The following is a 21,453-nucleotide window of genomic DNA, read 5'->3' on the forward strand; positions in this document are numbered from 1 at the left end:
GTGGAACTGGTTGTTCATTAACTGAAGGTTTGGTTGTTTGATTCCTGTCTTTTCCTGTTCACATGTCCACAAGTGTTCATCAGCAAGACACTGCTCTGCTATTGGTGTGTGTGCTTTGATCAATACATGTTCTAAATTGCTATGTCAGTGCAACATATTTAACAGGCCTATCTATAAGCCATTAGAGGACGTAATCGTTAAGTATGATCCCGGTAAGATTTTAAAATCATTGACATAGCTTGTCCACCTTGAAATGTTTATTCATACCTCACACTCCATTCATCCAGTTATGCAAAATACTGCATATTTATGTACAAAATACATTCAATTTCACCTTTCACATCATACAAAGACAACTTAGTTTATAAAAGACAAGATCGTGTAAACATTGTCCTCGCTTTCTTTTCTCAAATTTAAAATAATGTCAATCTCATGACAAATAGAACAGTTTTACTCTTACTTTATGCAGTATCAAAAAACACAAACATTATCCTATAATGAAATGAAAATACCTAACAAAGCAGAACTGGAATTATATATGTATGTAAACACTTTGATGAGTACACATTTAGAAATGTAACGTTTTAAAAATGCTTTAAAAGCTTTCACAAATTCAAGAAAATGATTAAAATGAAATAATAAGTTGCTAAATTATTTTCTAGAGTTGCTAGTTAGTATGCTTAAAATGAAAGCAAGTACAGCAGTTTTCAGCCACGCAAGTATTTCATATATCATATGTTGTTCTGCTCATGACATCAAAACACGTTATCAACGCATTAGTACGGTACCTTTGCTTTCAGTTGTAATGGGGATAGATGACATGGCTGGCATGATTATTGTACCTACAAGACTGAAAAGGTCGGACAGCAAATGTTTTTAATACATTGATGTTAATCTAAAGGGAAACAGGTTTAACTGGACTTAACATTTCTGAACAAATTTCAATAGAAAAAGGGGGAAAATGCAATTTTACTCCAAAGAATGAATCATTTTACAATTAGATGATCTTTTGTAATTTTCTGTGACCTCATATTTACCTCTCCTGGCTGGCTGTCCGGTAATTCCTCTGTTTGCTGGCTCCGAACCCGTTCACATTAACAACAGACTCTTTGTCTGTCTTGCAGTCTAATTAAGTCTTTGGTAAATGCTGCTTGCAGCACGTTTCCTGCTACAATACAAGTGTTCTAAGCTGAATGAACATCAGTGTGAATGTGAATGTGTGTGTGTGTGTGTGTGTGTGTGTGTGTGTGTGTGTGTGTGTGTGTGTGTGTGTGTGTGTGTGTGTGTGTGTGTGTGTGTGTGTGTGTGTGTGTGTGTGTGTGTGTGTGTCTTCGTGTTCCAGCTTCAGTTCAAAAGGTTGTGTTACAAAAATAAACTTCAGTCTCTCACAGCATTGGCTTTCTCTCATTTGAACTTGTCCAGTAGAGTCTGTTCGCAGCATTAGCGTTCATGATAACAGTGAAGAAAATGGCAGTCTTTATAATGACAAAAAAATTACAACATTAAACTATAGGAACAAAGATGATAAAAATAGTTGGAAGTCTCTTCAGTTTTAGCATGAAGTCTTATCACGATGTTGCGCGTATTCATGGCGATGATGATGATGAAAATTTCCACCATAAAGAGAATGACTCAGTAGATGAACTGAGCACCTCCATGTGGCACCATCTCCGTCACGCCCCATGCCACCATGTTCCCCTTCAGGTCGCAGACCTGGCCTTCCTGAAAAGCCAGAGTGTTTATCTCCGGCCCTGACAGGATCCTGTCCCACATGTTTACGCCTGTCATCTTCCCCGCGAAGGACAGCTTGGGATTGAACCCTCCCTCAAATCCTGCCACGCCGTTCCCGCTCCTTGGAGACGTAGGGCAGCAGCCGTTTCTTTCCTGCCCCAGCTGGAGCGAGCCTCCGTCGGGTAACACGTGTCCCTCGGCCACTCCGGGTGTGGAGGCCACAGTTTTGCCGTCTGCCCACAGGCACGCCCTGCCCTGCTTGGAGGACCAGGTGCCACACAAGTGGAGCCACTGTCCCAGTTTCACAACACCTCGCGCCTCCACCAGGTGGGCCTCTCCTCCGACGGTGAAGAGGGCCGAGGTTTGGCCGAGCAGCAGCTGGATCTCATATGGGTTGCGTGGGGTTCCATAGGAGAACAGCACGGTTTGGTTGGAGACGGCGGTCGGCTTCACCCACATGCAGACAGTGAAGGAGGAGAGGGACATAGGGACGTCCGGTATGACAGCGGTGTAGATTCGACGGGAGCGCATAGGGAACAGGAGGGCCATCTCACAACCTGCGCAACAAGAAGATGTGGTAGAATTCATTGAATCGCCTTTTCACATGCAAATTTATGTGGACTCTTTTATTGTTGCCCCTACTGAGAAGTATTCCCATCATTAAGAAACATAACTTGGACTTTAAAGGATGTGCTACTATGGTGTAGTCAACCTTGGGGGACTCCACATTAAATGAGGGCTGAAGATGAGACTCCAAAGAGTTTACAGACATAAATACAATATGAAATTCATTCAGATTATCGTCTTGCATTCATTACTGCTGTGCCTAACTTAACTTAACTAACTTATTACAAGCACACTCTCCCCATACTGAGTGTTGTTTTGAAATGTAATGGCAACATTAAATATGGGTGTCTGATTGAATGAGACACATTAGTCAAAGTTCAGTTTATGGCCACACACACACTGATGCACATCCACACCTTTCTGGGTCATCTGGTTCATTGGTTTGTTCTGCTTCATTTCATCTTCTTTTCCCTGCTCTTCTCTTTACTCATTCAAACACCCTCTCCCTCAAACACTCCCTTTTAAACTCACTCTGCATTGTGAAGCCTACTTTTGTTGGTTAGTCTTCTGGTATGTAAAGCATAGAAGCTGTGTATGGTATGTGTGTATATGCCTTTGAGTGAGGCCTTTTCTGGTCATATTGGTTTAATGCAGTGTAAATGCGGTCTGTGCTGAAGAGCTATGCTGGAGGTACATTAGAGCTTTTCCACGTTGTAAATTAAGTGTGTAATGTTTACATACACACTTGCACTCCACTCTTTCTTATCATCTCAATCTGCATCCCTAATTTTTTATTGAGTTTTCTTCATAATTTTTTTTATTTTTATCTCTGTCTTATTCTCTCTTGTTTCTGCCCCACCTCCTTCTCACTCCCTCCAGTTAGCAGACACACTTCTTATCTGATAAAACCGGAGAACCCAAATATTGATGTTACATTTGTCTCAAGTTTCTGCCACTCACAAAATAATGGTGACAAAGACATTTTGAACATGCTGAGTGTGTGTTCATGATGGTTTTCATCTGGTTCTACTTTCCCAGGGTGCTTTGGTGTGGTTTTTGTGGGGACTGGCTAACGACCACACCTCTCTGTGCTCTGTATGTAGGCCACACTCACAGGTGTGTGTATGTGTGTGTGTGTGTGTGTGTGTGTGTGTGTGTGTGTGTGTGTGTGTGTGTGTGTGTGTGTGTGTGTGTGTGTGTGTGTGTGTGTGTGTGTGTGTGTGTGTGATGAGTAATGTAATTTATTCTGCTTGTTTTGTGCCTTTTAATCCCGGTATTTTACTGATATGAGTGGTGATTCGGTCCAAGTTTACGTTCTCAAACTCTGTCACTTAATCTCTAAACATTTTTAGTAGTCAGTGTTTGATGGACAGAAATCCAGTAACTGCTCACTAAAACTACAAACAGTTGTGTTCGTAGTCCAGTCGGAGTTTTGTATGTCCTCATTTTTTTTGTGTTATTATACAATTCTATTATTACTTTCAAACCTCTACAAATAACTAGATATGTCTGTCAATCCAAATAGCTTCTGCTAAGTATCTGATTGATCTGGGTTTTGTTTTTTCTCTATTGAGGACTCAAAAATGTGTTTGACACAAATGTTAAATCAACAGAAGTAAGAGACAATAAATTAGCATCAACAGCTGACCCTGTACTCGCCGGCTAGGTAATCTGCTTTGACCTGACTGTCTCAACTGAGACTAGTGTTCATAAGTAAAGGGGAAATGATAGGTTGCTACTAGAGGAGGACAACCCGCCTGGAGACAGACAGAGAAAGTGGAGAAGGTATTTAGGACAAACATAAGCTGCATGATTGGTTGTTGGACATTCAGAAGTGCGGCCCGACAGAGGGGGGTCTCATTCTTTTACTTGAAGCATGACCTGAATGTGTCAATGCGGGAGGGGGGTGGGGGGGGATTGAAGGTGGAAGGATGTTTGGGTGGCACAGGGGAGAGCAATGAACACAAATACAAAGAACAGGAAACAACAGGTAAGGACAGACACAGAGGCTGTTCATGGTGAGATTGATATCTGACCTGCAGGTAAGTTTCTCTGCCTCGATGATCTCAGGACCACCTGCAGCGCACCCTTCATTTCTAGCACAGCAGCCAGAGTCTTGTCTAAAACGGCCTGTCGTGATGTGACCTCTTGCTCGTGGCTCCCTTCCCCTCCACTCTCTGGAAGCTGAGAGCCCGTCTTAGTATTCATTCCCATCCCAACTCCTGGGCTGCGGAAGCAGCTCGTCTCCAGCTTGGCGAGTCGGGACACTTGTGCTCGTGTTGCGGAGAGGAGCTGCTGCAGCAGCGCTTCCGACTGGTAGGAATTCCCCGCAGACTTCCCAGCAGCAGCAAAAGCCAGATCCCCAAGTTTGAGGCGCTCCAGAGTTTCTCTGAGACGACCCTCCATCTGCGACGCCATCCTTCTTCCTGCTGTCTCCACTGCGACCCCACAGGAACCACCATACTGGGCTACAAAACTGACAGGACCAATAATAAAGATTTCAACCTTTTCTACTGAAGAGTTTAATCCTCTGCGATTAAGGCTCTACATTTAACAAGCTCATTAGTTTGGCCTAAAATCAGATATAAAACCATTAGAATTCAATTGAACTGGATGAATTCAAGACACTGTTCTCATACAGAGCTGAAATGATAAGGCAAGTAATTGATTTTGTGACGGACAGGAAAATAATCAACGGCATTATTGATAACAATTTAATCGTTAAACTATTTTTTATGGGAGGATGGCAAAAAAAAAAAATCACTTATTCTAGCTTCTGAATTGTGAATATTGTCTGGCTTTCTTAGTCTTTTATGCGGTGAAATTAATATATTTTGGTTTGAACTGTTAGCAACATAAAACATTAAATGTGAAGATATAAGCCTGGGCTCAGGAAGTTGTTATGGGCATTTTTTTTCTTTTTCTCAACATTTTATCGACCAAATAATGATAAATGATTCACTAATGAAAATAATCTGCAGTTGCAGAATCTCAGTGGATCAAGGATAGAAAATAATATTTGGCTTCAAACACTCCATCTTATTTCAGATTATTTCTTTCTTCAGGTCATTTCTGATGATCATTGCTTGACTACATGACTTCCAGTTCATTTTTCCGACCAACCTCAGCATTTCACTGCGCAGCGACCCCATCTCCACCTTGATGATGTCATCGGCGTACTGAAGCAGCATGTTCTCCCTCATCTGACTGTTCTCCAACATCGAGAACATTTTGTCCCATTTGGTCAGGTCTGAAGAACTGCAGGGGGATGAACTCGGTGTGGCTGCGAAGAGGGACGGAGAACAACGAGGGAAAAATGTTGAGATCCAACAGAGGATGAACTCATTGGGTTTCTTACAGCATATAGAGCGACATACAACTTCCTTTCTCACACCAAAATAGATGGACTGTTCTTCTACAAAAGTTCAAGGGCTTTGGCCCTCATAGAGGAAAAGTGAATTAGTCCGGTCGGGTTTAAAAAGGTTGAACTTGCTTTTATTGACCAGATGCAATGGCAGATGTAGCTTCAGAGAGTGCAGCAGGAAATGTCTAACTCTTTTCAGATGTGCCCAGTTGAATGCAGTTGATTTATTTAATTACGACAGGAACTTCAGGGCCATAATTGTAAGACAGAAAAGGAAATGTTTGATGTTGCGAGTGCCGTGACAAAGATAGTGGAGGTAGATAGCTGAACAGCAGGTAAAATGAAGAACATAGGTGGGAGCAAAAGAGGATGTCAAGTTGTTGGCAGAGACATAAGAAGGTGAGAAAGAAATAGGGCAGTTGTCTCCGGCTGCTGCTTTTCCTGTGAGGTTATCTGACTTTGTGCTGATAGTGAGGAGGCAGATGGAAGGAAAAGGAAGGGGAAGACCCGCTGTGAGGTGGGAGAGAGATAACAAGAGCACTGAGAAACAGGAAGGAGAGGAATAAAACAAAGCCAGGGGGTAAAACAATCCAGGAGTGAGGATACAGTGGTGTGAAAAAGTGTTTGCCTCCTTCCTGATTTCTTTTTTTTTGCATGTTTGTCACACTTAAATGTTTCAGATCATCAAACAAATTTAAATATTAAAGATAACAAGTAAACACAAAACGCAGTTTTTAAATGAAGGTTTTTATTATTAAGGGAGGAAAAAAAATCCAAACCCACATGGCTCTGTGTGAAAAAGTGTTTGCCCCCTAAACCTAATAACTGGTTGGGCCACCCTTAGCAGCAACAACTGCAATCAAGCGTTTGCGATAACTTGCAATGAGTCTTTTACAGCTGTGGAGGAATTTTGGCCGACTCATCTTTACAGAGTTGTTGTAATTCAGCCACATTGGAGGGTTTTCCAGCACCAACCTCCTCTTTAAGGTCATGCCACAGCATCTCAATAGGATTCAGGTCAGGACTTTGACTAGGCCACTCCAAAGTCTTCATTTTGTTTTTCTTCAGTCATTCAGAGGTGGACTTGCTGGTGTGTTTTGGATCGTTGTCCTGCTGCAGAACCCAAGTTGGCTTCAGCTTGAGGTCACGAACAGACGGCCGGACATTCTCCTTCAGGATGTTTTGGTAGACAGTAGAATTCATGGTTCCATTTATCACAGCAAGTCTTCCAGGTCCTGAACCAGCAAAACAGCCCCAGACCATCACACCACCACCATATTTTACTGTTGGTATGATGTTCTTTTTCTGAAATGCGGTGTTACTTTTACGCCAGATGTAATGGGACACACACCTTCCAAAAAGTTCAACTTTTGTCTCGTCAGTCCACAGAGTATTTTCCCAAAAGTCTTGGGGATCATCAAGATGTTTTCTGGCAAAAATGAGACGAGCCTTAATGTTCTTTTTGCTCAGCTTTGGTTTTGGTCTTGGAACTCTGCCATGCAGGTCATTTCTGCCCAGTCTCTTTCTTATGGTGGAGTCATGAACACTGACCTTAACTGAGGCAAGTGAGGCCTGCAGTTCTTTGGATGTTGTTGTGGGGTCTTTTATGACCTCTCGGATGAGTCGTCGCTGCGCTCTTGGGGTAATTTTGGTCGGCCGGCCACTTCTGGGAAGGTTCACCGCTGTTCCATGTTTTCTCCATTTGTGGATAATGACTCTCACTGTGGTTCGCTGGAGTCCCAAAGCTTTAGAAATGGCTTTATAACCTTTTCCAGACTGATAGATCTCAATTACTTTCTTTGTCATTTGTTCCTGAATTTCTTTGGATCTCGGCATGATGTCTAGCTTTTGAGGATCTTTTGGTCGACTTCACTTTGTCAGGCAGGTCCTATTTAAGTGATTTCTGGATTGAGAACAGGTGTGGCAGTAATCAGGCCTGGGTGTGGCTAGAGAAATTGAACTCAGGTGTGATAAACCACAGTTAAGTTATGTTTTAACAGGAGGGGGCAAACACTTTTTCACACAGGGCCATGTGGGTTTGGATTTTTTTTTCTCCCTTTATAATAAAAACCTTCATTTAAAAACTGCATTTTGTGTTTACTTGTGTTATCTTTGACTAATATGTAAATTCGTTTGATGATCTGAAACATTTAAGTGTGACAGACATGCAAAAAAATTGGAAATCAGGAAGGGAGCAAACACTTTTTCACACCACTGTATATATCAGACACACTGTTCTGTTTAACGGCCGAGCCTTTCAGACTCTGTTTATACCTGCAAACGTATCCCGGGGGGGGCGCTGTCGCAGGATTTGTTTTGACTTCCTGTCGTCAATGTTCAAAGTATATCAGACAGAAGTTCATGCTCTCTGCTCTTTCTGACCCACCAATCCAAAAGAGAAGGTCTGACAGTGGTTTAGCAGTGATTTTGATGAATGTGGGGTGAAGTAGAGAAAAAAGTTCAATTTAATGAGCTTGACCTGCTTACCATTAAGGCAGATGTTTTAGGTGTTCACAATTATATAGAGTGAATTGAATGTATTTTTATGTGACTTTTCAAAATGATTGTTCAGGGTAACAATCCCAGGACATGCATTTACGTTTATTTAAATCAGTTTACATGAGAACACAGGCTCATGGAAAGTTACCTAATTTAGTAAAAGTATAACTTTTCTAACTAATCCTCCTGTTATCACCTGGTTTGTTGGCAACATGTGGAACTGAACAAAGGGATTCACTTGTCTGCTACATGTAATTTGTTTCAGCCTGTCATTCCTTTTAAAAATGAACAGTGTCATGACCTCTCTCAGGTTTCCCCTCATTAATTCAAATTCCACTCAGAGATTTGAGCAGGTCAGAAGCAGTGATCTGTGTCTCCCTCCAGTCTTTGACCTTTCTCCTTCCTCACACACCTGCATACAAACTGCGCTTAACTCACCGGATAGTGGCTTCTCTCAGTTCACAAAACCCGTTATGAGTTAATGTGTGTTTCTTTGTCCCTCCGTGTGCCCCCTTTGCTTTAGCGGGCAGAAGCAAGCTTTTTCTTTTACCTCTTGTGTGTGTGTGTGTGTGTGTGTGTGTGTGTGTGTGTGTGTGTGTGTGTGTGTGTGTGTGTGTGTGTGTGTGTGTGTGTGTGTGTGTGTGTGTGTGTGTGTGTGTGTGTGTGTGTGTGTGTGTGTGTGTGTGTGTGTGTGTTATTCAGTCATTTGTTTGAGCCACTCTCAAGTTTTGCCCTCATATCACGTTTAATCACACTGCAGCCTGGTGCCCAGTTTCCTGCCTGTTAACCGCTTGTGCTGTAATTATTCCTCCTGCCAGGTTTAAAACAACAAACAAATGCAAACTTGTAACCTGATGAAGGACACAGAAAAACACACTCTCTTTTTTTTTCGTGCACACACACACACACACACACACACACACACACACACACACACACACACACACACACACACACACACACACACACACACACGTGTGCACAACACACATACAGCACTGCACAAGCATGCATGCAGAAAAACATCGATGCTTTCCAAAACAGCTGAGAGAAGAATTTCTTAATGATATACTGTCGTCTTTCTGCAATTGGTGAGCAGTCATTCATGCTGTAATGTGTGTTGGTCTTATTAGGCAACTGAAAAAGAACGCTGCTTCTCTGGCTCGGCATACGATCCTGCTCATCTCATACACAAACTCTGCCAGCGGTCTGTTTACTGTACATACTGTGGTACTTTTTGTTCTCTCTGTGCATCTTTAGCAACTACTCAATACACCAACTGAAACTTAACAAAGTGGTTCAAATCAAAGCCTTACATTTCTCACAGAATAGCAGCAACATGATCATACATATTGATTATGAAATCAAGATACCATCCCAAACCACTAATCCCCCAACTGTCTTTTACTTTTTGTTTTTCTGCACCCTGTGAAGCAGTTACAGTATTACTGGATGGTGATAGTTTGCCCTTTGTTCTTCTCACTACAACTTTTATTTTGCTTTCTGTCATCATATGATGATATTAATATTCACTGATAGTGGAAAACCACTGCACAACTTTCTCAGTTTAAGTATCTGCCCATTTATGGTGACTGATGCCTTGTACCTTATTTTAATTTGGAGGATTAGTCAAAGGTTTTCTCTGTTGCTGCTCCCCTGCAGTACATTTTCACTGTAATGGCAAAGGTTAGTATGTAAATCGATGACCTGATCTTACCTCTGACACAATCCCCTGCATTAATCCTCTAAGAAATTGAGTTCATGCTCCACAATTTAATTAAATTCGCAGCCAAGGCTATCTGAGCATCTTAATCAGATAAATCCTTCATTCACACTCACACACATACACAGGGTAACACTTACGTTCTGCTGTTTCTCCTCCCTCTGTGATTTCATTGTAGTAGGTGTCATCGTAGTTGACCTCGATATCATCCTCATAGGCGGCGAGAGCTAGACACAGACAGACCGACAGCACTGCCTGAAGGAGCCTGCACCGAAACATGTTACCTCCGAGTGTGTGAAAGACCTGAGTGTGAAAGACCTGAGTGTGTGAAAGACCTGAGTGTGAAAGACCCGAGTGTGTGAAAGACCTGAGTGTGAAAGATGTATGTGAGTGTGTCTGCCGAGTTTCAGGTTGGCTACCCTCTTTTCTGTGTGTGTGTGTGTCTGTGTCTGTGTGGTGAAGGAAAGTTACAGTCAGGCTGGCTGTGTGTGTTTAGTTTGCCTCTGCTGCTGCTGCTGCTCTGTCTGTCTGTTTCTATGAGCTGCTCTCTCTTGGAACCCCTCACTCTCTTATACTGTATTTGGCCCATCCTCCTGAGTGACTCTCCACCTCTCTCTTTCTCTCTCTATTTCCCATTCTTTCTTTTAAAATGCTGAGCAATCCTTTGGCAGGAAGCCCAGTGGTGTAGAGTACTGCAGCCAGAGAGGGGGGCAGCCTTTGTATTTCTCTACAATACTTATGAGGACCTTCCATTTATATTTCTATCTATCCATAAACTCTAGTGCTGACCTTTACACTTAGCCCCACACACTTACTCTTAAACAGAGTTTCAATTTGGGCATTATTTATTTGTCCATCGTTTCTACCACTTCAAATAATTCACTACAGCAGCTTGTCAGATCAGTGTGTCATCGCCACAGTAAAGTCTGACCGAGCAGTCATACATTTGCCAACATATCCAGACCACCATGAGGACTACTGTGTCTGCAAGTTTAAATGTTACAAACCCAAAAAGTTTAGATTAGGTTTATTTTATGTAATGAGTTTATTGCCTACTTTTTCTGACCCAAATCAGATGAAGCAAATATAGTTTTCCAATCCAGGTGATCATGTTACTTGTTCTTGTCCCTCCTGTATTCTCAGAGTCCTTTACAACATTTTCTAATTTACTAGCCTGGCTGCGCCAGACTATTGCTCAAAGCTTCAGTTTTCTTCGCTGTGATTATGCTCTTCGTATTAGCGTTCACTCAGCCACTCTGAAGGGCGAAGTGCAGTGTTAGCATTTTTCAACTGGAAAAAACGCCGAACAACCAGCGCTCAGCGCAGAATAAACGTTCAGAATAAAGTTTTTCTTTTTCTGGCAGTCCATCTGAAAATAATCACGTCATTTAATTAGAAAAGCCTCAAAAAGCTGTGTTTTTGGGGGCGTGTGGTTAATTGACAGGCCTATGGTGCAGTCAGGTTACGGCTATCGGTGGGCAGGACGTAGTATCACGGGGTTTCCAATCAGATCGAGTCAGAGTTTTTAAATATTCTAATGACTATTCGGATATTACAAAATCCATGTCCCATCCCTATTGTATAGATCTTCCTTGCTGTCGAGTGAATGAATTGTCTGCTGTCATTGCTCCGAGTCCTTTATCAGAATCAGATTTAATGGCCAATCATGTGAGGTGGCAACTCTGGTTTTGACATATTTCATTGAACATAAAAAACATCATCATGGCTGTGACCAGGCATTGGCATGGCTGCAGGTTTTATAAATGTATCTGCACTTTGCTCGAGAAACTTTGTGACCTAGGTCCGAGATCTCAACATTAACTTTGATGAGTACATTATTACCAAAACATACTATTTTCAACACTGCCAAAATGACATTTGATGAACTGGAATAATTCCTCAACCAAAAACTAGACTGGCTTTAACTCTAAACCCAAGCTCTCTCTTTGAATTCTCTTTGATCTTTACTCATATATAAATCTAGTCCTAATTATAAGTTTAAACTTGTAACCCGAAAACCTACTTATTACACAGAATTACACAATCACACTCATAGGGAATTTCCAGTAAAGAAATGAACTGTTTGAAAATTTCTCCAAATCTCCATCCTTGTGAAAACATTTGGCTTTCATAAGGATAGAAATGTAAAAGCAGCACCCCAGCCTGCGAGTGAGGCGATGAGTAATGCGTCGTTGGAGGTAGCCTGTATGTCGTAATCAGATATAACTGCAGCTCCTGTGACTCACAGAGAGAAAGAGAGGGAAGGAGGTAATGGAAGGGGGGAGGCAGCAGAGAACACAACCTCTCATGAGTTTTGCCCCATGCAGCGATGGTGTGTGTTTGTGTGCGTTAGGGAAGTTTGAATAAGACCTAGACATAATGGGTCTCTAAATAGCTTTATTGTTCTGCTGCTTCATATTTATTTATTTGCCAGCCTTTCTGTTTCACTGTGCCCGTATTTTGTGTGTACACTGTATGTGAATCCATGATGGGAACTAACTATATTGTTGTGTGTATGCGTGAGGACTTGTTTCTGTATTTTCAATGGAATGGAAATAATGACTTCCTCATGGGATTTTAGGATATGCCCACTCTCATCCTGCTCCCCTCCCTCCATCTTTCTGTCTGCCCGTCTCTCTCTTTCATTGTGTCTCTCAAATTCTGAAACATACCCTTGTTCGCTTGTTATCTGGGTGGAACAGCCTTTTCATTCAGACAGCTGCACTGAGAGACGGAGGGAGGTGTGTGGGGAAAAGTAGCAAAAAACACTCCAGTTTGCTCTCTATTATCACTTGAGAAAAAAATATATTTAATAAGTTAATTAGTTTCACTGAGTTCACTAAAGTTTTTTAAGTTTAAGTCCTGTCAGCTGGGTATTTTTTTTGTTGTTTCTAGGCTACTGCTGTCTGGTTGTTCATAACATGTGCAAAGTGATGAGTTATACGTGTCTTTCAGCAGCTGCAATGATTTGTGAGGGATTCATATTGGGGACTTCAGGCTTCTCAGTGCACAGCCACTGTCTACTGTTAGCCTACATATGAGGCGTTTACGGGACATCTGTGAGTTGTACAGAAAATGGCACTCTCCCTATCTTAACCTGCATGAGTCTCTGCATGCACTCAGTAAACTCCACACCACCCACCACCACAAGTACACTCTCAACCTGTGGGCAACACTGGATACTGTACAAACAACTTTTTGTTTCAGCAGCAAAGGTGTTTTAAATGTTTGTTCCCAATTGAAAAAAATATTTGCACAAAGTCTTTTGCACAAGGATCAGTGTGTTTATAAGGGTACATGGACCTAGTTGTGTGTGGTCATAATTGTACAGTAGGTTTAAGCAGTGAAAGGTTTTGTACTAAAAACACCTGGGGCCTTGAAAATTGATGGTAATAAATCAGTGTGGTGGCTGTGGCTACAGGTGTTACAAATCTCTTTAACAAGAGGGCGGTGAAACACTGCTCTTCAACATTTATTATATTACTGTTCTTTCACAATGGCCAGCATGTTTATGTTTACTCATGTGTCACTGCTGTCCACAGTAAACACACTGCCACCATCACACTATTTAAGTGCATCTTTGCACTTTCTGCTTTGTCCACAATCTGTTAAAAGTTGTAAAATCGTGGAACAGAGAGCGAGAGAGGACAGGCATGTGTCTCATAACTCAAAACACAGAAACAAGCAGACAAACTGTGATGAAAGTGTAGATTTTAATCTTTCAATTGATACCACATTGAAGTCTGTAGATCAAGCAGTGACTGAGCTGCTATTCAGGGAATTTTTGCCAAAAACTCAATCAGGCAATCGTGTGTCTCCCAAGGACAAATTTGTATAATCTCTGCCATCGTCTGACTTTAAATACATCTGACAGACCTGGAATGTGCATACATACAGTGTAGTATATGTGTGCATGTGTGTGGTGTAAATATTTCCACGTTTTGCCTTTTGGCTGCCATCTGAGGTGTGGATTAAGCCAGCTGGAAACACATCATGCATCTGACAGACCAGTAAAGAAATCACGTTGGTGTGTGTGAACATACAATAAGCACGTCTATATTTCTTTCTTGTGGCTTGTGCACTCTTCCTTGGATACATGTGACTTATTAGTCACAGTGACGTCAGTTCAGAACATGTTTGATTTTTTTTCCTTATTTGTTAATGCAATGACAAACTATAGTTTATTTGCACCGAGGAACTATCTGATATCAAGCACGCAGAAGTGGGGGGTAAATCTCCACATGCATGTAATTAAGTGCTGACTCAGCGGAAAGAAGTGCTGAATCATGTGTCTGTTTGGGCGTTATCATAGTCTGACAGCTTCACTGATTAGTCCTGTATTCAGTAGTGATCGTAGATGATAAAGATGATATACGTCTGACACACACACACACACACACACACACACACACACACACACACACACACACACACACACACACACACACACACACACACACACACACACACACACACACACACACACACACACACACACGTAGAGTGGAGTGGTGATGTTATCTAGGTGAAAGGGTAGACTGATCTTTGGGTCTTAACTTTGCTGGAGACACTGTCTCTGGACTGGTGCTGCACATCTGGCCTGTTGTTACAGTGAACACTTTATGGTTTAGATATAATATACTGCTCAAAAAAATAAAGGGAACACTTAAACAACACATCCTAGATCTCAATGAATGAAATATTCCAGTTGAAAATCTTTATTCATTACATAGTGGAATGTGTTGAGAACAAAATAACATAAGAATGATCAATGGAAATCAAAATCATTATCCCATGGAGGTCTGTATTCAGAATCACACTCAAAATAAAAGTAGAAAAATCAGATCACAGGCTGATCCAACTTCTGTGGAAATTCCTCAAGACAAGTCAAAATGAGGCTCAGTAGTGTGTGTGGCCTCCACGTGCCTGTATCACTCCCTACAACGCCTGGGCATGATCCTGATGAGACGACGGATGTTCTCCTGAGGGATCTCCTCCCAGACCCGGATCAAAGCATCAGTCGACTCCTGGACAGTCTGTGGTGCGACGTGGTGTCAGTGGACAGAACGAGACACGATGTCCCAGATGTGCTCGATTGGATTCAGGTCTGGGGAATGGGCGGGCTGGTCCATAGCATCGATGCCTTCATCATGCAGGAACTGCTGACACACTCCAGCCACATGAGGCCCAGCATTGTCATGCATCAGAAGGAACCCAGGGCCCACTGCACCGGCATATGGTCTTACAATGGGTCTGAGGATCTCATCCCGGTACCTAATGGCAGTCTACCTCTGGCACATGGAGGGCTGTGCAGCCCTCCAAAGAAATGCCTCCCCAGACCGTCGCTGACCCGCCGCCAAACCGGTCACGCTGGAGGATGTTGCAGGCAGCAGAACGTTCTCCACGGCGTCTCCAGACTCTGTCACATCTGTCACATGTGTTCAGTGTGAAACTGCTCTCATCCGTGAAGAGCACAGGGCGCCAATGACGAAGCTGCCAATCTTGATGTTCTCTGGCAAATGCCAATCGCCCTGCACAGTGTTGGGCTGTAAGGACAGGCCCCACTTGTGGACGTCGGGGCCCTCATACCACCCTCATGGAGTCTGTTTCTGACAGTTTGAGCAGAAACATGCACATTAGTGGCCTGCTGGAGGTCATTTTGTAGGGCTCTGGCAGTGCTCCTCCTGTTCCTCCTTGCACAAAGGAGCAGATAGCGGTCCTGCTGCTGGGTTGTTGTCCTCCTACGGCCCCCTCCACGTCTCCTGGTATCTCCTCCGTGCTCTTGACACTGTGCTGACAGACACAGCAAACCTTCTTCCCACAGCGTGCATTGATGTGCCATCCTGGATGAGCTGCACGACCTGAGCAACTTCTGTGGGTTGTAGACACCTCATGCTACCTCTCGTGGTGAGGGCACTGGCAAAATGCAAAAGGGACCAACAATCATCCAGAAAGGACGAGGACAGAGAAATGGTCTGTGGTCACCACCTGCAGAACCGTTCCGTTATTGGGGTTGTCTTGATAATTGCCTCATTTCCACCTGTTGTCTGTTCCATTTCCACAACAGCAGATGAAATTGATTCACATTCAGTGTTGCTTCCTAACTGGACAGGTTGATTTCCCAGAAGTGGGATTGACTTGGAGTTACATTGTGTTGTTTAAGTGTTCCCTTTATTTTTTTTGAGCAGTGTATATTTGTCCGCATAAAACATTTTGAGTGATGTATGATGAACATCCTTACAAGTCTCTCTGTGGGCTCAGGTAACTGGACCCCTTCCAGATATCCGGGTAGTCACGTTTCACATAGGCCTGAACATTTTGAATTGTTTTTTGCTGCGTTGCGGGAGGGGATTTGCTCATGCAACAAAAACGTGTGGAATGTCAGATATATGGGCTTTCAGGGAGAGGTTAGTCCCCGGTCTCCCACATTTTGATTTGACAGTTTCTCGCTGCCTTCACCCACCTGAGGTTATTTGAGCTGCGTGATATACGACTCACAGGACATGCATACAAGGAATTAGTGTTGGATGCTCCATGAAACACATTTAAGTCATAAAGCTCTTCCTGTGGATATCATGTGTGCTGACCTTTGCAGTTTTATCCTGCACAGTAACCTGTCTTGCATAAGAGTTCAGCACTTAGGTGTTTCTGTTGGCACGTTATGGACAGAATAAAATGTTCCTGTCTTTGTCCAAAATGGAGCTGCAACAATAGTCAATTCATCGATAAGTCAAATGACTTTATTTTAACATTACAGATTTACAGGCCCCACTTGATCTCTTTGGGGTTTGGTTTTAAAGAGTTTTGGGGAAAGAAAATCCATGTTAAATCCAAATTTGGGTAAAATGAAATATCCATGTGCATTTTTAATTCACATCTCAGAAGGTTCCGCTGATTTTGATGCACTATCGCCTACGCTGTTAGTGATACTTCCAGTTCATGGTTTTGTCATTTCTGTGGGTAATAATGTCTTTTTTTCCCCCATCTCTACAGCAAGCACACTGAAAATACATTTTTTTGCGTGACTCAGACTGTTTTAACGTCCTCTTAGGGGCTTTATTGAAGTATTTAGCTCAGGCATTTTAATATAGTAGGGATAAAGAAAGACTATTCCTGCAAGATAGCCAATAGCTGTATTAAAGTACTTTTTATTTGAAGTTAAGTGTCTGCAGAATCTGTAATTTTTTTCTGGGACTGTTAACATAACATTTGAAAAAACTGCAAACTAAAAAAACTAAAAACATCGTGTCCTCTTGTTCCTCTTTACATAAAGTCAACAATAGACGGACAGATCAGTGAGCAGATTCTCTTTCTTCTTCTTAGAAAAATGTATCTGGAACCTTCACAAAATGTTGCCTTTGTGTGCTAAAGGTCACTGCAGGATGTTTTACTGAGACTTGAGTCATGATGAGGGGTTGGGTGTTTGTTGGAATGAAGGTATGAAGGTCAGACACTGTACACACACATATGGCAAGCACACCCTCAGTGGGAGTCAAATAAGACTCCATGATGTGAGTCTCCATAAGTGCAGAATATGCAACATATCTTCTTTAGAGTTTATTCAATCCAGCCAGGTTGTCTCACACTGTCGCTGTGTACTCGGTAGATGTGTGTGTGCTTCAGTGGGCTCAAACAGGTAATCTCCATAAATCCTCCTCAGTGTGTTTCTGTGCAGACTGGCGTCTCCTCCTGCCTTTTAACATTCTTCCGGACAGACCTGTAAATGCTACAACCTTGACTTTATGGTAATTACCAGCTCTCTCTTTCTGTACATGAACTGTATCGGTCTCTTTTTATGGGGATCCGTGTTGAAAGTGTAGTGTGTGTGTGTGTGTGTGTGTGTGTGTGTGTGTGTGTGTGTGTGTGTGTGTGTGTGTGTGTGTGTGTGTGTGTGTGGTGTGTGTGGTGTGTGTTGTTGCACAATTTAAGCTGTAGTTAATTCAAGAGAAGGGGACCATAAAAGCCAGTGACCATCCTCTAAGTATTATCTTCCCTCCTGTGCCTTTGCACAACAGAACACAATAGTCAGTCCTCTGCGCAGATCTCATGTTACAACATTAAGCCTGCAGTACATCTTTGGATGCACAACCTCTGGTTACAGTGATCTGTAGCTGTGAAACACGTGTCAAACCCTTTTATTTAGGACCCTTGTGTGAGATTTTATCAAAAATGATAAAAGTGCATCATATGACTTTCAAATAAACCATTTTCAGCTCTTTTGTATTTTTCAAATCATATACGGTCAAAACAAAGGCAATTTTGCTTATATCAGAATGACAGAATTGTAATAAAATAATGTTTGTGTTAAAAATGTGTTTGAAATAGAAAGTAGTGGACTAAATGTTGAATGGCATTTGAAAACTGCAGCGGGACATCGGGTTTGTATTTCAGCAGGGGTACTTCATTTTGATTTCCAGAGAACGAGTCTACCTGATCAGACTAGCAACCTTCAATTGTGGGTGATGTTTTTGTGTCGTTGTTTATGTTAGAAATACAGCACAATGTACTAGTTTATACAGTTTGGATAGAACGCAAACCCCTAATTAACCTCTTGGGTATCATCTTTTCATAATCAGCTTCTGTTTCCTGCTGAATCCAGGACTGTTCTTGTTTTAGCATTCAATAAATCTGATTAAAATAAATAATTGGACACATTGGGAAAGATGCATATTTGCCATGTTGCTGAATAAGAAGACTGAAACTACTGTATCGTCTGCAGTAAATCTATCTCCATAACAGGATACGTTTATGCTTTGAGTAGCACAAAGAAAGAGGAGGATAAGCTCACCTTTGTCTGGTAAAGTTAAAGATAAACCTTAGGATTTTGTTACAAAGAACAGTGCCAGGATATCTGTTTCCACTGTAAATGCTAAGCTAAGCTAACTGGCTAAGTGTTCGCATAAGACTGAATTAGCCTTTTCGCCCAGATGTTGAACTGCTCCTTTAACTGTCCAACATTCAGCCATCAACACCTCCATCTTTCTTCTATTGCCAGAACTCCTTTAATTGTTTACTGTTTGTTCCCTCTGTCCTGAAGATACTTTAAATTCAATTAAATATTATTTGAATAAATCCACAAACAACAACACCACATGTGATATGCCCAATGCTTTAAGTCCTACAGCCTTTCTGACATCAGCCTTTATTCAATACAGCTCATAATTTGTCACAGAAATGTACGATATCTGTTGTGGTCTAGCTGTTGACTCATTGTTGGACACAGAAGTCATTGTATGAAATCCTGAAATGTCACCAATAGTAAACCGACCATTTGAAAACAACAGTCTTTGTTCAGTGATGTGAATTATTTAAAGATGTTTCGTAAGTCAGTCAAAGGGTGTTGAGTAATGCTGTGAGTTTTGTTGGGCTGCTTCTGATTTGCAAATGCCTCGATGTGCAGTCATCACCAGGAATGATTCTCTTTGTTTGATGCTTCAGCGTCACTGAAGGAATATTGGCTGTACATTCTACATATAAAAAGGTATATACAGACCATTTAGTGAAACAACAAGTTGAGAAAATCTATGAACTTGAAAGAAGTTGGTTGATAAAAATCTGTGTATTACAGTAAACAGAAATGAATAAAACATAAATAAATACAATAGTATATTTCCTGAATAAAAGCATATCTTGCTTTATGATAAGCTCTTATACTCTGCATATATTTACACTTTGTACATTATGTTTGGAAACATCTGTGTTTGTCTCTCTCTGACAGGTAACCACATGTTGTTACGGGTGCTGCCCTCTGTCTACCCCAGACAGCCAGATACCATCCACCATCACCTAGGCAACCTTACTGCAATGATGTCACAGCTGGACTCCCCAGAGCAGCAACATCTGATCAGACTCATTCAAATGGTTGCAGAGCAACATCCTCTGGTGAGTTGTTGAGGGTTTTGTTTAGATTTGCGTTAGAGATAAAGCACAATGCACTGTGGGTAAATCAAACTATTCACTTTCATATTCAGTATTTTGAAAGTGCACAGGCCAAAGTGTTATTTTATCCAACTTAATATCACTCACTTTTTCTGCAGTCTAATTATAAATTATAATGTTATACTTATTTGTTGGCATTAGTCTTTCCAGTAACCATTTCAAGAAGCCATAGCCTTGTGACACCTAGAACAAACAGCCTATATTGCACAGGTGTGTTACATCCTATCATTTGATGATTTAATAAAGGAGTATGTACGGCCCAATTGGAACTGTGGGAACATCTGAAAACATCCAACTAAATCAGAACTGTGATTTAACTTGGATCAGACCGTTTACTGTTCAACTCTGCCATGTCCTGTAATGAGCACATCTTGAAATGTGCACCACAGATAGAACTGAGGAATTGGAGCAGTGGATGTGCGAGCACACGTCTTTCAGCAGGAATTCGCTTAATCCTGCATATTTTGGAGCAGAGTTGCTCATGTTCAATATGATGGGGCAGTACCACATACCAGCAAACAGAGCACATGGTGGTAAAACACGGAATCTCACTCAGAGGAGAAAGAAAACAGCCATCTGGAGTTATTCTGATCTCCACCCCCCCCCCACCCCCTGCCCCCCACCCCCCACGCACAGATGCAAGGAAATATTTCTGCTGTGATTGTAGCAGCAGTTTCCAGATATTCTGCATCATAACATTCACTTACTGGAAGGAAGTTTTGGAAGTTTTAAAAGATTAAAAATGTCATTGATTTTGGGAATTTTTTGTCATCCAACATCATCTTCCTGAGGAACAAATACTGTTTGATATTAACATAATCATTCGGAACAAGTGACTCATTAAGTCACAGCATGATGGCTGGCACTGGTGAACATTATTAGTCCAATCCCGTCCAGTCTCGTGCAGTCCAGTGTGACCAGTGCAGATAATGAGGGGGAATTGTTCATTCACTCAGTTTGTCCAGACAGCCCGAGAGCTTTTGTTTATTATTAGGCCTCAGTCTCTTCATTCCGCTCCAAGGTCACTCCTCTCACATCCATCCTTTTTTTCTCGTTAGTGAGGTGCCACGTGACAGAATTAGTCGCATTAAAAAAATTATGAAATTCACTATTCATTATTCCTCTTTCTCTCTTTCTTTCTTTCTTTCTTTGTTTCCTCTCATCCATGCAGATGTTGAGCCCTCAGGTGCCTACACTGGTCAGTTACCTGAGTGACCAATCTCTGACTGAGGCTCTATTGGGTGCACTTGTGGACGTGTCACAGGCCAGCCCTTCCTCATTGGTCAGCTTTCTGCCAGCGCTGAGGATTATGGGACAGCAGTCTCCTGCTTTCCTGGGTCACGTGGCCAAAATCCACAGGGCTGTGGGCATCATCAGTGAGGTGAATAAAACACACACACTCTCAAAATAATGAATTTACATTTATTTGCAACAAAAAGGGAAAGCATGCCATCTAGTAGCACGTTAGATGTACACAGACTGAATGGTTAGCCAATTTAATAGGTGGCAAAAATGGTTACAAAGTCTGTAGACGAATGGGAGTGAATCTGAGCAGCGTGGGCCTATTATTATCGGGACTACGTCTCCGGAGGCAGGATGTGTCTTGTGTTTGTTAAGTGTCCCTGGGCAG

At 42.0% G+C, this 21,453-nt stretch overlaps 2 protein-coding genes across 4 annotated transcripts in view; one reads left to right on the top strand and one right to left on the bottom strand.

The window, feature by feature from the left end:
• veph1 (ventricular zone expressed PH domain-containing 1) overlaps positions 1 to 21,453 on the top strand; it is an 82,290-nt gene that overhangs the window by 17,091 nt on the left and 43,746 nt on the right. For all 3 annotated transcript variants that reach the window (XM_069703928.1, XM_069704104.1, XM_069704014.1), the window contains exons 5-6: positions 19,603 to 19,766; positions 20,995 to 21,204. In XM_069703928.1, coding sequence (XP_069560029.1) covers positions 19,603 to 19,766; positions 20,995 to 21,204 — 374 coding nt within the window. The remainder of the gene's footprint in view (positions 1 to 19,602; positions 19,767 to 20,994; positions 21,205 to 21,453) is intronic.
• On the bottom strand, positions 1,292 to 10,163 carry ptx3a (pentraxin 3, long a). The gene is made up of 4 exons (XM_069704354.1): positions 10,025 to 10,163; positions 5,422 to 5,581; positions 4,335 to 4,774; positions 1,292 to 2,288 (listed from the first exon to the last, which is right to left on the bottom strand). The coding sequence occupies exons 1-4, from the start codon at positions 10,161 to 10,163 to the stop codon at positions 1,633 to 1,635; spliced, it is 1,395 nt and encodes a 464-aa protein (XP_069560455.1). The 3' UTR covers positions 1,292 to 1,632.

Source organism: Brachyistius frenatus, unplaced genomic scaffold (assembly GCF_029030835.1).
Source record: "Brachyistius frenatus isolate BFR_SWC_R1_liver_20210118 unplaced genomic scaffold, ASM2903083v1 Contig_1, whole genome shotgun sequence".
In the NCBI taxonomy this organism is placed as follows: Eukaryota; Metazoa; Chordata; class Actinopteri; family Embiotocidae; genus Brachyistius; species Brachyistius frenatus.